The following is a 14280-nucleotide window of genomic DNA, read 5'->3' as shown; positions in this document are numbered from 1 at the left end:
TCCCCAGTCTTCCAGCACAAAAAGCTCTTTAGTGCCAGCATCAGGCACTACTGAGTAGAAATACCTGTTCTCCTCTGCTAAGCACTAACATCAGCTTCTGCCATTGCTCGGAGAGACGGCAACTCTGGAACAGTGAGGGGACATCTTTATTCCCACTCTGCTTTATGACTCTTCTTGTGATACATCTTTTTTTTTCACAGCTCCAATATGTAAATTACCAGCTTCTCCTGATATTTTATCTCTGTTCCATTATTTGTTTTAAAAAGCATTCCCCTGCTTCTTCAAAATTAGTCTGAATGAAACCTGTAGCATCTTTTAGTATCATAAGAACAGAATTCATAGCAAGCTCCCTTCCTGCAGCTGCCTTCAAATAAATAAAAAAATTAAAGGGGGGGGAAAAAAAAGAAATCTGTTGCAATGCTGGCAGAGAAGACACAAATACTGTGCCAAGCACTGTACAGCCCATAAATTCTGATTGACACCCTCACACCCAGCCGAGCATTTGGCTCTTTGTCAATGCAAGGGTAACCCTGAAGTTTTCCTTTGCCACACCAGTACCTCAGAAACATGACTTTTTGGATTTCTTGCAGCTATTCCAGTGGAATGTTTTCTTCCCCTCCTGTTTTTGCTCTTATTAGATGTGCCTTGCCTAATTAATACTTAAAAGCTGTTTCTTAATTCCAGAGCAAATCCTTGATCCAGAATAGGTTTGCAGTACTTAAATCTTTTCATGCCACTGACCACCAATATCTCCCAAAAATCTCCTTAATTGACGTGGAACTGAAATACATCAGGTTCCCAAGACATGAGACACTATTTGAGCAAGGACCATCTAAAATCTCCATACCACGCGTCTATAGTATCAATGCAGAAAAAGTCCTGAAAAATTAAACACTTACCTGTATTCTCTGATTCCACAAGTCAGAAGAATCTTTTTTCACCAAAAGTGACTTCTCAACCCCTTAGCCCTTGCTTTCCAGAATGCCCAAATGTTGTAGAAAATCTGCTCCTGGGAGCTCCTGGGCACCTCTTCCATCAATCCTCCCAACCACTCAGAGACACAACAGCCTGGTTTTCAAACCATGAGACTTTTGGAGTCTGTTGCCTCTACAAATTCTCTGTCATTTCTGAGTCATTTAAGGACAATTTCTAAGAACTGCGCTAATTTCTACATGGACAGCTCTTGAGTGAGGTTTGTCATTTCCATACTTGTGAAAACTTCCACTACTTTTTCTCAGTTCTACACAGTTTTGCTAAAAAGAGAAAATGACAATGAAGCTGCATATTTATTTCAGACATTTCTACTTGAAGCTTGGATACAGCAGCAACTTCTTTGCTCATACTCCAAAACTTCTTTCCAGAGAGAAATCAATGCAAAAACCCCTTCCTTTTGGCTTCTCTGAGAGCCACATCACCAGTGTTTTTATTGCCGTCTGTTCTTTCTAACACCTCCACTTCCACCAAATAAAAATCAGCCTCTGGCACAGCTTAATACAGCTCAGCTTCTGTTCAGCATCTCACGTGGACAGTGCTCTCACACGCAATTCAGTTATTTTACTTCAAAAAAGAACTGCTTTTATTGCATCACGGCTGAAAGGTACTCATAGCACCATCTCCCATAAAAATGCACCCTGTCTCTGTATACCACTACAGGTGAGCGACTGATCAGAGATCAACAAAACCATTTTCCATTGGTCTTTTTTCTAAGTACAACTAAAAAATGGTCAAAGTGCATTGAGTTTACCATCTTCAGTCTTAAAATCGTGGCACTGATTTTGCTGTGCAGTGTTCTCTGGGATTAGCACATGTGTAAACTTAGCTTATTACCCTCTGTGGCACTAACATAAAAGGAGTATCAGAGAGCTTTTCTGATGTAAAGCTCAGATCAAGAAGCAGCCAACCACTCACCTTCTGCATTGGTGGAATTCACTCCATCGATTCTCTACACAAAGTTCAAGAAATATCCAGCTAATCCCTTCAGTGGCAGTTAGATGTTATCAGAAGTGGTCCCACAAAGGCCTGGAGAGCAGCCTGCCTCCACCCAGCTGGCACTGAGATCTACTGTAACAGACTGGGTTGGCCTGTTAAGCTCAGCTCCAGAAAACTTTGATCCTTGGACAGCCTCCCATAGCTGCAGGAATGTAAAAGCTGACAATAGGAAAAGCAGCACAAAGTAGAGTTATTGTTCTCATGCAGAGCTCTTTTGTAACGAGTTTCATCCCAAAACAATGCTTTGCATTCAAGTTATAATGGATAATAATGTATAAAAATAAAGAATCAGATATTTACAATGGGAAATACTAGTAATATTGACCCAAATTCCATGATCAGCTATGTTGTAACACAGGATACAAAGTGATTACTGGTATCACATTAAAAAACACAAAGAAAATTCAAAAGTGCAGCAGTTGCAACCTTATTAGCACAAAATTAAAGCATCCAAGTGCATAATCAACTCAAAAAATTAAGGGATTCATCTTTAAAGTCCAAAGAGTTCCTTAAGTTCATGTCTTTTAGGCAAATTTTTCTGTCACCCCAAAGAGTTCTCTTCACTGCAAGTTAATACTTTAAAGTTAGACAACACAAACTAATATAAAAGCCAATACATGAACACAGCATAGAACAATAGCTGCAAAATGCTATCAACATATTTACATTCCAAGTTCCTTTTATGTCTATAATTAAGAATATAAACAATCATAACTCTTGCATAAGATAAGAAAAAATTAAGTATACATACAAAATATAACACCATAGCAGAGTGCTGCCAGTGTTCCATGTGTTATATACAAAAAGACAGGAAGATAATGCTTAGCACTACTAAGATATATTAAAGTTGATTCCAGCAGTTGCACTATTTCATAATATAAGCAATTTCAGTCTCAAACTCTGACAGAAATATAGTGAGTGCAACATTTCATCATCTTATTTCAAATGTACTATAGCATGGTTATGTTTGTATTTTCACAGATAGAGCTGAACAAATCAAGGGACACTAGGCTTTAAATCATCCATATGTAGGGTTTATTAAACTATTTTTAAAAGAAACAACGTAAACAAAATATCTTTTCCACTATGAAGTTTCTTAAGGCTCATTACAGTTCCTCTGCATATAATTTATACTCGTCTCAGTTGGTTTTGTGGGTCATTCATACCAGAAGAGACAAATGCTCTTATTATAGGAAAATGAGATGTAACTACAAAACCACAAAAATCAGCCTTATTCAAAAAACAATGAAATGTACTTTCATTTATTTTTAATTGATTGTGTCAAGGATTTTCATGTATGAGTTCTTACCGTGTCCTGTCCTCTCTGTAACATTAAATAAATTCAGGGGTGGTGGGGGAAAGAGTTACTAAGATTAAGTATGAAAACCAGGTGAATTCCCAGTACTGATGATGTCCTCCATTTATTTCCCTCCTCTGGATCATTCTTGTTTCCTCAACCTATATTTTGTATTCTTCATACTTAATAAGCCAAGGTATTCAAAAAGACCAATAAAACCTCAGTTTTGTCCTAAAAAACTTGATTCTTCAAGTTGTCATTCCTATTGCAACATCTTTCATTTTAGCCTGATTTTTAAAGGAAACTATGATCATATTCTGTGCTGTCCATACAGAAGCAAGCATATTTATACTACAAAGTTTTCCTAGAACTTTTGAATTTAAGTAATTTCAATTAAAATGAGAGGTTAACAACCTGAAAGAAACCAAGTACCTACGACTTTGATGAAGAAGGTAAGAGGTGAAAAAATGCTATTCATACTTGAAAGATTTAAGCAAGAAATAATCAATTTATTGCACAATCAGTATCAGGCACAGGGGAACCCACCTGGAGAACACCATCAGGAATGTATCTCCTGCAAGGAAGGCTTCATGTGTGCTATAGCTTGGAAACTAGCAAGGCCACAAGGCTTTACTGACCATGCTGTTTCAAGAAATGTTTATAACACCACACCCACAAGAAAGTTAGCTTCTAATTAGTTAAATCACCTTGAATTTGTGGATTTCTTCTTTCTTGTAACTGAATTGTCAGATTCTGATAGGCACATCCACTTCACCAACTTTTTACACAGTGATGCATTTTATTTCCTTGCTTCTCATTCTTCTTTATCTGTGCATTTTGCTCTTCTGTGTCTACCTCAGCTCCCTTGGAAGGCAGAACATGCACCACAGGACCCATTCTGATGACTTTTGTGCCCCAGAGGCTCACAGGCTGGCTCATTCTTTTTACAATGAATGCAAACAAACCATCAGTTAACAGACAGCTGCAACATCCTTCCAGAAGAACAGCCTTTAAAAATATTGCTTACTTGTCTGAACAGAATATATCCTCCTACCCTTCAAAATGAGTGACTGATTGATAGGTAGGCAAAAGAATTTGCTTTAACAGAATCAGACTGACATCAGTTCTCATGTTCTCTGCTGTCTGAACTGTATCAAGCTGATCAGATTTGTAATTTTCCTGAAGCACATCAAACCAAGCTATAAACTGTAGTCCTTTCCTACAGTGAATTTGTGGATTTGTCCAGTGTGAGCTAGTGAATAACAAATTCAGCTATGGTAAAAATGCATTGTAAAAAGTGCATTTTCCATCTCCTGAAATGCAGAAATTATCCAGCTTCTTACAACTTCATTTGGCAGGAAGATGAGCACACATCAAGAGAGAGCTGCAACTTACCCAAATTGTAACTTTTTCTTTTTAATTGGCTGTTGCAGAATGCCAGCTCTGGCCAAACAGCTGACCAAGAAGGCATCAGGCAGTAAAACTCAAAAAAAATACATGGGTTTATATTCAAATGCAACTGGCAGCCACTGACACCACAAATGGCTTTTCTAGTAGAGAGGAAAACTTTAGTTAAGTCTGCATCTGATCTTGCAAGAAAGATGATGATCACAAGAACTTATGGCTCAGTTATTTTTGAAGTCACATGCATTTTGATATCACATGAGTAGGTAATGCCACTCAACCTGATTCCTAAAATCAGAGATTTACAATGCATCTGGCAAAATCTTAACAACATTTAGTCTTGCAGAGAGATACTGATAATGTTTTCTTATGGTGTACATGCATAGGCCTTTTCTTGAGCTTGGTATTTGTCAGATCTGTCATACAGTTTAAGGAGAGACCCTCTGCAGCTTTTCAAAATTTATACTGCACTGACACACAATTTTTCAATACCTGAGAACAGCTTGATTCTGGAAACTGTAATTTAAAATACATGTTATTTTAATATTTTAAGGATACTTCTGTTTTATTCTTCTTTGTAAAAGTAAGGATTCATCTTCACATGCCCTTAAAATGATAGAAAATTGGATTTGCTGTCCCTCAGGAAGCAATTTCAAAATAATACAGAACAGATTTGTAAAACCTGTTCAACCCAGTCTCTTTTCTACTGAGCCTGAAGTACTGTATGTAATAAACATTAAATACTCGCTAAGAACTTTGCTACTATCTCAGTAAATTTGCATCAGGGCATAAAATGACATGCAACATACGCATGTGAGACACTCCATATTAGGAAAATCACCAAACTCCTGAAAAACTTCAGACTTTCAAACAATATAGAACCCTTTATGCATCTGATATCTCAGAGTAAAATATAAAAATCTTCTTAGTCTGCTTCAGTTGCTTTTCTAGAACATATAAAGGAAGAGGTATGATCTCATGGTCTGAGCATGAAACAGGAAATCAGACCTTACATAATGATTTGCCAAACCCCACACTTTGGGAACTAAACAAATAGTATGGCTCTTCCCCCAGAACAATGGAAATAAATTACTTTATACTGAATTGATCAAATCTGTTTAATTACAGAATACAGGAGACATTTGGCTTCTGAGACTGAATTATAGAGAGCAGTAAAGCACATGTTTAGCTACATGCTAAAGTCAATTGAAATGGTAAATGGCAGTGCTAGCTACTAAGAAAATCAGGACTGCAAAATTTTTTTTACTGAATAATTTATCTAGTCTTGTTAGAGAATGGTTTCAGGTAAAATAGAAACCAAAGGACACACATTAATAACCATAATAAATAAGTATCCAATTGTCCCTAGGTAAACAGAACTTGCACAATTCATGAACTCATGCATATAATTTGTAACATTAAACAGATGTAAAACACAAACTACTGATTAAAAAAAATTACAGGTTGGCCAAGGCCAGTGACCAATCCAAAAAAACCCAAATAAACAAACAAAAACAACTTGGCAGAAGCCTTGAAAGATGGAAGACTGAAGTCTGTATATATACTGCTCCAATAGTTTAATTGAATCAAGATATCTGAAGCTGCACAGACAGTAAAACCAGATAAAGTGTAAAGTGACATCTGTAAACTATCAAAGAAAATATTAAATTGGCTCTACCTCATCTTTTTATCAATTTAAATCCTCCACATGGGTGTTTTTATAAATTTCAGAATAAAAACTAATATTCAAAAAGACACTTTAAGGTTTTTTTCAGCCCTCAAGTGAGGGTTGATTTTCTTCAAATCAACCATCTAGTATTTGTAGTCAATTAAGGGGAGAATGAAAAATTGGCATATGAACTCCTAAGGGACATTAAGTATATGCTGTCCTCACATATTTAAATGTGTGTTTGCTATGTTTTTTATGAAAATACCTTCATACAGTCTTCCAAAGCAAAATTATTCATGTGTTCTAACAGGCCATTATTGACAAATTCTACCATGAGAGAGAAGAAACAGAGCATTGAAAAGCAGGGACTATAAAACAGAGTCTGACTAGAAGACTATTTTTTAAACATTATTTCTTCCCAATCTCTCATGTTTGCCATGCAATTATAAAATCAACATCACATTGTTTTTTGACATAAATGTCAAAAAATTATCAGTTCTTAATGTATTAATTGCCTTCTTCTTGCAAAAGGATGACTACGACTGGTATTTACTGGTATTTTTTGCAGAAAAGCTTCAAGATTGTTTGCCACATTATTCCTTGTATCTTCCATCAGCATCTGCAGTCAACTACTACTTTGGTCAGAGGTCCAGTGGATTCTTTCAATTTTATTTGAAGAGAGGAGGAATAAACTCAGTGAAAAGAGCTGCAAGTCCTGCAGTCTCAAATTCCTTTTGTAGCTCCTCCGATGCTGAATATTCTTTGACTTCAAACATCTGAAATCTACATTGTAAAAGGGAAACTCATGAATATGCCTGGATTTGTCAGAATGCAATTATCAATTCTGTTACTTTTCTATCCACAACAGTACTAAATTATACCTTTTATGCTGGGACTGTAGTTCTGTCTCACACAGTACTCTCATCATTTTCTCTTTGCATTTCTTTCCACTTGAGTCCACATCTACCTTGGAAGATTTCTGAAGAATCAAGTATTCCTAAATGACAAAAAAATCCCAAAATACTAAATGACAACTAGTACTTCCAAAGTTTAGTAAAATGCAAAATGTAGTCACTCAAAATGTAGTCTTTTTTTTAAAACACAGCAATCAAACTTTGAAAGTGCCCATGCCAAAAAGTGCACGACTGCATCGGTTTTGAGTTAAGCATGCCTAACTGATTAAGAAAACATGAGTTAGAAAAGCCAAAACATTCTCCAACATCACCACAAAACCCCACCTAAGGCAGTGGGAGCTTGTACATTCAGACAAGAATTTCAAAGCCTGGGCATGCACTAGGAGCACCACGTGGTTTTAAGTCAAGGAAAGAGACAGTTAGAATTGTCATTTCTAACAACGAGTTAGAAATTTGTCTGTTATTAATTCCTGACCAAAAGCTTTTCCACGTTCTGGGGCATTTGGGAAATATGGGAAACAATCTAGGCATATTAAGGTCAGGAAACAAAGGGATATGGGGGTGTAGTTCTAATGGGAAACAAAGCAATACAGGTATCACTGTAGACAGAGGAGAACACCTTTTTCTTAAATAGAGAATAAAGTTGCTGCGTCTTCCTACTCTCATAATGATCAATTTGCTTCCAAAATTGTTAATCTTAGAAAAACACACACAAAATATTCAGACACAGAGGTTTCAGTGGTAAATCGATAGAACTAGTCAGCATTCATTGTTCCTGCACCTTAATGCTGCTCCTGTCACCCTGAAGAAGAATCAATATTATCTTGCCCATGAACATCAGTCTTCCAGTCAGCCTTAGATTTGAAGCCCATTTTTCCACAGTTTTCACATATTTTGCCTTTGCCCTCATGTGATCTAAATGCAAAAGGAGCATCCAGATACCATCTTCTGTTCCTTTTGACAAAGTAGTTTTTTCCTTGCCAACTGCTGCTGATTGCTTAACAACATCTTTAAGATGCTGCTGTACCCAAAGAATCAGATCGTGTACCATGGGCTCAGAAAGATGCTTCTTTGCTTGTTCAAGTAATTTCTCTCTCACATCCATACACTGGGCCCTTGTAAGCTGGTCTGAGTTAACAGAAATGTCCGGAACAGTTGATGGGTAATTGACTGGTAAATGAAATAACAGCTTTAAAAGTACATCTGTATCCAGCACTTCTTTCACACTGATTTGAATTCTAAATGAGATTCCATGAGTCTCTGGAAAACAGAAAAAAAAACCCCAACATTAACAGTTTGCTTGAAGTTGAAATACATATATATCATTAAACTCTTTAACAATTCAACTCAAATAATTGACATTTCCTATAAAATAAGAGGGGGTGATTTTTTTTTTTTCCTTGCAGGGTGGGGTCTTGCAACCAATGGCTCAAGCTATACCTGCAGGGAATCCTGAAATGAAACACTTCTATAACATAGTAGAAGAAAAGTTATTAACACATTCTAAAAAGCATTCACACCTTTTGGCTCTCTCAAAGTCTAGACAAGCCAGTAATAAAGAATTGTCTCTCTCAAACACATAACTCAGCTTCCACAGCTCAACAGCAAAAGCAAGGAAAAGCAAGGACAACTGAAAATAGAGACTTTTCTGGAGGGACTCAGCACTGCCCTAAGTTTACTCCTAAAGAAATCTGTCAGACTTCTAACATCAATACTAATGCAAGGCAAACAGGCTTGCACCAGGTATTTTTTAAGGCAATCATTCAAAAGCAGTTCCACACTAAGCAGAGACCTGGAAAGAAAGAAGTGAGATTGTTTGTCCCCTACAACTTGCAGAGAAAATACACTTAAATCTTTTCTGCCAACTCCTCTACAACAGTTGGACTGACATAAGGAAACCATCTCTGTTGGACACCTGACCCTAGATACTACATGTATAAATATGCATGTACTCATATTAATGTATGTTTATATATCTTCATAGCTGCTCAAAATCTGTTGTAGGTCTACTTAAGAATGGAATTATTTTCAGATTGGAAAGGATACACTCAGTATGCAGCAGGGAAGGCTGAAGATCACATCATCCTGATAAATCATATAATCAAAGATGCTTAATATCAAAGTTATGTACAGTATTTCATTTCACGAAATAAAATTTTCTTAACTAGAAGTTTCACAGAAAAACACCACAAAACTTGACAAAGTAAAAAGCCCGGACAAAGACCTTTCTTCCGCTCCTCTGCCATGAAGTAAGAGGGTATCAACCAGACAAAAGACAATCTTCTTCAGATGTTCTCTGCTTCACCCTTTTGATGCATCCTAAACACTTCACTCCTTTTCTTTCAAAAATTGCTAAATGTCAGGTTGATTCACTCTATGAGAGCAGGAGAAGCCAGATTTGAAAGGCAGATTAGAAGAGAGCTGAGTTTCAGAGCAGGTCTTTTGAAGTGACTTGCACTCTTCCCCCTCTACCTTACCTTACCTTCCTTTACATGACAGTGAGATGAATTATGTTTGATTGGTATTACTGATGCCACTAACTAACCTCTCACATAAAATGTATGATTTTATATTTGAAACCTACTAAAAAAAGTGAAAGAAACTAAAAGTGACTTGGATAGGCAGAAGTACTTTAGAGAGCTTATCCAAGGGCTTGTTTTCAAACCTCCTTCCCGGGTCATCCAAAGACCTGTCAAGGTTAGAGAAGTCACAAAATAAAACCAGCAAACCCTCCAAACCCAATAATCAAATTCTAGCAGCACTATAAAGAAGTCCCCACGTCAAATCCAGTGGTGAAAGCAGTAGATGCAATTCCAGTGAATTCAATGAAATCACACCAAACCATGTCCATATTTACAGCCACCACACAGCAAAAGAGTCATTTCCTGCCAACACGAGTTTGTCTTCTATCCTCCAAGTCCCTATCAAAGCTTCCAGACTACTTTTAAGACAGATGTATTCCTCAGAAGAACACCAGCCTTGGAAGAAGACCCTTGCACATGGTCAGTAGTTACCGAGGAGGACCTCAAGCCTTCCCACTCCTCATTTCTGTTTTCTGCTGCCCTGACAAATGCTTCTTCCTGGTGCCAGCAGCAGTAGCTCCTCTGCTATTACACCGGGCTCAGCACACACAATCACAGACACAGGCAGCAAACCTGCCCTGCATGTCCTGGGGCCCCCAGAACCCTCCTGGCCACCACAGAGCTGCCTGCACACACAGCCACTGCTGCTGCCCCATGCCCCTCAGGTGCCCCCACTCAGGGCAGCCCCACCTGGCACAGCCAGCTGGCATCTGCCTGAACCAAGCGATCACTACTGAACTCCTGCCTGAGAATCACTTTGTTTTAAACTATGTTGCCACGAGATTTTAAAATGAACAGCCTATATAAGTTGAAAAATACTACTCTATCACCAGCTTAATGGCACTGACAGAAAAACGTTACTTTTCTGATAATCCTTCTAGGATTTTTCCACTAGCTTGTCACAACAGATATCACCAACTCAGAAGCAGCAGAGGGACAGACAGGCCAACCCTGTCCCTCCGACAAGGGCCTCCTGCTGCAGTGATCTTATTCTTAAGCCCGCAAAAATCTCACACCTTTCCTTGTGATGAACGAATCTGAAGGAGGCAGAACAGCCTCCCATCCCAAGGTGTATCACCCTGAGCCATCAGGAAAAGCCCAGCCGCACTCATTTACATCTGCTTCAGACTTTTTTAAAAAGAAGAATCAGTTCAAAGGCTTTGCAGGGCTACAGCATCTAAGTTTATTTAAACCTTGCAGCGTCCATTTTCTGCACCAGCGCTGCAGACACTGGCAGAACAAAGAGCAAACCACGGGCGCCCTGCACAACCTGGCTCCAAAGAAATATTTCTTTTGTTTGCACTTGCTACGAGGGCTGAGTTGTCTTCACAGCCACATCATGATTATTTCTGAAATAAAAGGTTGGGTATGACTGTTCTGCAGGCATTTAATGTGCTAATCAGACTAAACTCAATACATTTTAACTCATTCCCCCCCCCATAGCTGCATGCTTATCAGTATATTTAGCTCTAGCATACTTCAGATTTTTTCTTATGTTCCATGTCAACCAGACAGATATCCCCCTCCTCTCCTGCCCAAAGGCATTTTATGCAACACATGCAGTCTATTTTTAAATTCAGAAAATGGCACCTACTAACGTACAAGCTTAGAATATCTAAATATATTTTTATAGCAAGCTTGGTGAACAGACCAAAGAGAGAGAACAGATTAACAATTAAATTATGGATTTCTATCTGTAACACTAATCTTTGCAAATAGATATGTAAGGTAAAAAAGATACACTGTAATTAGTTTATTTAAATTCATCCACACATTGTGTTTTTATCAAAACCATTTTACATTCTGAATACTTCATTGTTAAATTGCAAAAAGTCAAAGTTTTTACCATACCAAGAGACCTGTAAAAGCATTCTCTTACATTCCTCAAAACCACGAATCCCCAATGGCCTCCTTTTTGATCCCATGGATCTACACACAAATTACTCTTAATGTCTTAGAGATTGCATAACATAACAGTCTTCCTGGAAGTTATGTCTGTGCACCCTTTGTCAATGACAATTTACATAGTTTGAAGAGCTAAAGCAAATGTAATCTAATGAGTGGAGCACAAGTTAATTGTATGCTGACTAGAGATTCTGCAGCTCCAACAAGTAAATTCCAAGAGTAAGAAAAATACCAATAATCATTGTTGTAAAATAATATTTTCATTTCCAGTAGAAAACTATGTAAACCAATCAAATATACCTGATCCCACCATATCACAAACACAGCCTAGTTAAAGGCCCTCCAAGATCACCTAACAATTTAAATAAAATAGCCTACTACCATTGTGTATTTGTAGCACCTTACTTTAGGTACCACAAGGGTACCTAAAGTAGGTTTACCTAAAGAAGGGTTTAAAACCTTTTAGATTCTAGTAAGTTTTAAACACAAAATCATTTTTCCATTTATGAAGCACAGAGAAGAACGTGCCTATATTTCTCAACAGATTTGGAGGAAAATATGTGTATATGCAAAGTTCAGATATGCTCAAGTTTTAAAAAATTAACATCTGATAAGCCTTGATGCTGCTTTTTCAAACTATGCCCAAAATAACATTCTTGGAATTTTTCACTTAAAAATAAAGCTCAGTTGAAACATTTCATCAATCATATTTTTAAAATACAAGCCTAACTACCAATTAGAAAAAGTTAAACGGCAGAATTATATGCCTGCACTGGAGCAGGAGGTGTGTGGTGTATCTAGATACAAAATTGGTGGTTTTAGATTACTGTAGTTAATTGTGCTCCCTGCAGACACTAATGCCTTCATCCAACCTCTCCCCTCAAGCACAGTCACCTACAACAGGACAGGACAACTGTCCAGGACAACATCCAGATATTCAGAATATCTCCAAGCTCTCCTGGCAGCCTCCAGAACTCACCCTCACAGTAAAAAAAAAAAAGTCTCCTTATCAATCCCAGTTCTTTAGGGCTGAATACATACATGTGCAGACAAAATCTGACCACTACATCCGGGCCACTACATCCATCTTCAGCAGCATTCCCCAGGACTTCACTGCAAGAAGCTGCTCCCTGTCCATCACTGTGCTGGGGAGCTGGGCAGAACTCTGCAAGCGCTCCCACACACTGGGGAGCTGTGGTACACAATACAGGCATACTCTGTGCAGATATGTGCATGTGTATCTCTCTCCAATAAATACCTAAGAGTTGTCACATCTGTGGGAGGCACCAAGCAAAACTACTAGTGGCCTGGATCTAGATACCAACACTTGCATATCCTGCCTGACAATTAAGCCTGACAGAGCTGCTACTGTACACTGGAACTACTGAGATTTATTCTCCCTTGCTGAAGGGGCATCTTCACAGCACCATATAGCACAGACTGAAAAAACCCATCTCTTAATACTATGTTCTGATCAGTGGCCACCATGGCTTGTGCAGAAACCATGAAGGCATCTACTGCACCCCCTGTCTACAACATCCAGCAGCTGATGGGAGCAAGTACTACAAACCTGATCATTCCACCCACGGCAGACACGACACAGCAGCCTCAGTACCCTGTGAAACCTACAGCAGTACACATCTTGCTGAAGCAGCAGTAACATCTGGCACGTCACGGTGCCCAGGTAGTCAGCTTACCCCAGAAAAATACAGATAACCCAACGCTGCTCACGCACTGCAACAGCTATACCCTACTCAGTATTACCAGACAAATCCCTGCTCTTGTTAACGTATACAAGATTCACCTGCTTGTTTGCCTAGAGAGCAGCCAGCCCGTTCCCAGCGCTGCCCCTCGCTGCCCCGCAGGGCACCGAGCAGGTCCCTGACGGTAACCGAGCAGGGCCCGCCGGGCTCCGCGCCCCAAGCGAGGCCGCCAGCACACACACCCGGCGGGGCAGGGACACGCCACAAGCGACAGCAGCGAGCGACTGCGCCCCGTGCTGCCCCGGGGCTGAGCCCCGCCGTGAGCGGCCCGGGAGCGCTTCCTCCCGGGGCCCGGCCGGGCGAGCCCGGGCTGGGGCAGAGAGCGCGGCCGCATCACCTGAGGCCGCCAGCACTTCGCAGGCGCCGGGCTCGCAGTAGATGGCGGCGAGCGCCGACAGCTCCTCCTGCGCCAGCTCCGACATGGCCGCCGGCGCGCGCCGCCGCGCCCCCTGCCGGCCGCCGGTCTGCACCATGGCCGCCAGGGGGCGCCGCCGGCCCGGAGCGCGCCGCAGGGAGGAGAACAAAATGGCCGCGATGTACGGCCCTCAGCCGGCGCCGTGTCCCTCGGTCCGGCCCTGTCCCTCGTCCCTCCTTCCTTCCGCCCGGCCGTGTCCCGAGGAGCCCGAACCCTGTCCCTCCGGCCCTGTGCCGACCATCTGACCCACATGAGGAAGAGCCGGCTCGGCCTCGGGCTGTGCACGGATCGCAGCCGCACACAGCCCTGCACAAACAGTTACTAGAATATAAAATATTTCTT

General features: G+C 40.0%; 1 protein-coding gene across 1 annotated transcript; it reads right to left on the bottom strand.

Annotated features, from left to right (window-relative positions):
- Positions 1-3007: 3007 nt before the first annotated feature.
- Positions 3008-13961, bottom strand: RWDD3 (RWD domain containing 3). The gene is made up of 4 exons (XM_030226650.2): positions 13861-13961; positions 8055-8533; positions 7241-7356; positions 3008-7142 (listed from the first exon to the last, which is right to left on the bottom strand). The coding sequence occupies exons 1-4, from the start codon at positions 13943-13945 to the stop codon at positions 7028-7030; spliced, it is 795 nt and encodes a 264-aa protein (XP_030082510.1). The 5' UTR covers positions 13946-13961; the 3' UTR covers positions 3008-7027.
- Positions 13962-14280: the final 319 nt, after the last annotated feature.

Source organism: Serinus canaria, chromosome 8, assembly GCF_022539315.1.
Source record: "Serinus canaria isolate serCan28SL12 chromosome 8, serCan2020, whole genome shotgun sequence".
Taxonomy (NCBI): domain Eukaryota; kingdom Metazoa; phylum Chordata; class Aves; order Passeriformes; family Fringillidae; genus Serinus; species Serinus canaria.
Note: the sequence above shows the minus strand (reverse complement) of the source record. Positions and strands in the feature narration are given on the sequence as shown.

Excerpts from the sequence above, each read along its gene's own strand:
- RWDD3 (XM_030226650.2), bottom strand. The coding sequence starts at position 13,945 with ATGTCGGAGCTGGCGCAGGAGGAGCTGTCGGCGCTCGCCGCCATCTAC. Across the intron at positions 7,357-8,054 it reads GTGACAGGAGCAGCATTAAG|GAATACTTGATTCTTCAGAA; the intron begins GTGCAGGAACAA and ends TTTGTCATTTAG. Across the intron at positions 7,143-7,240 it reads CTACAGTCCCAGCATAAAAG|ATTTCAGATGTTTGAAGTCA; the intron begins GTATAATTTAGT and ends TTTACAATGTAG.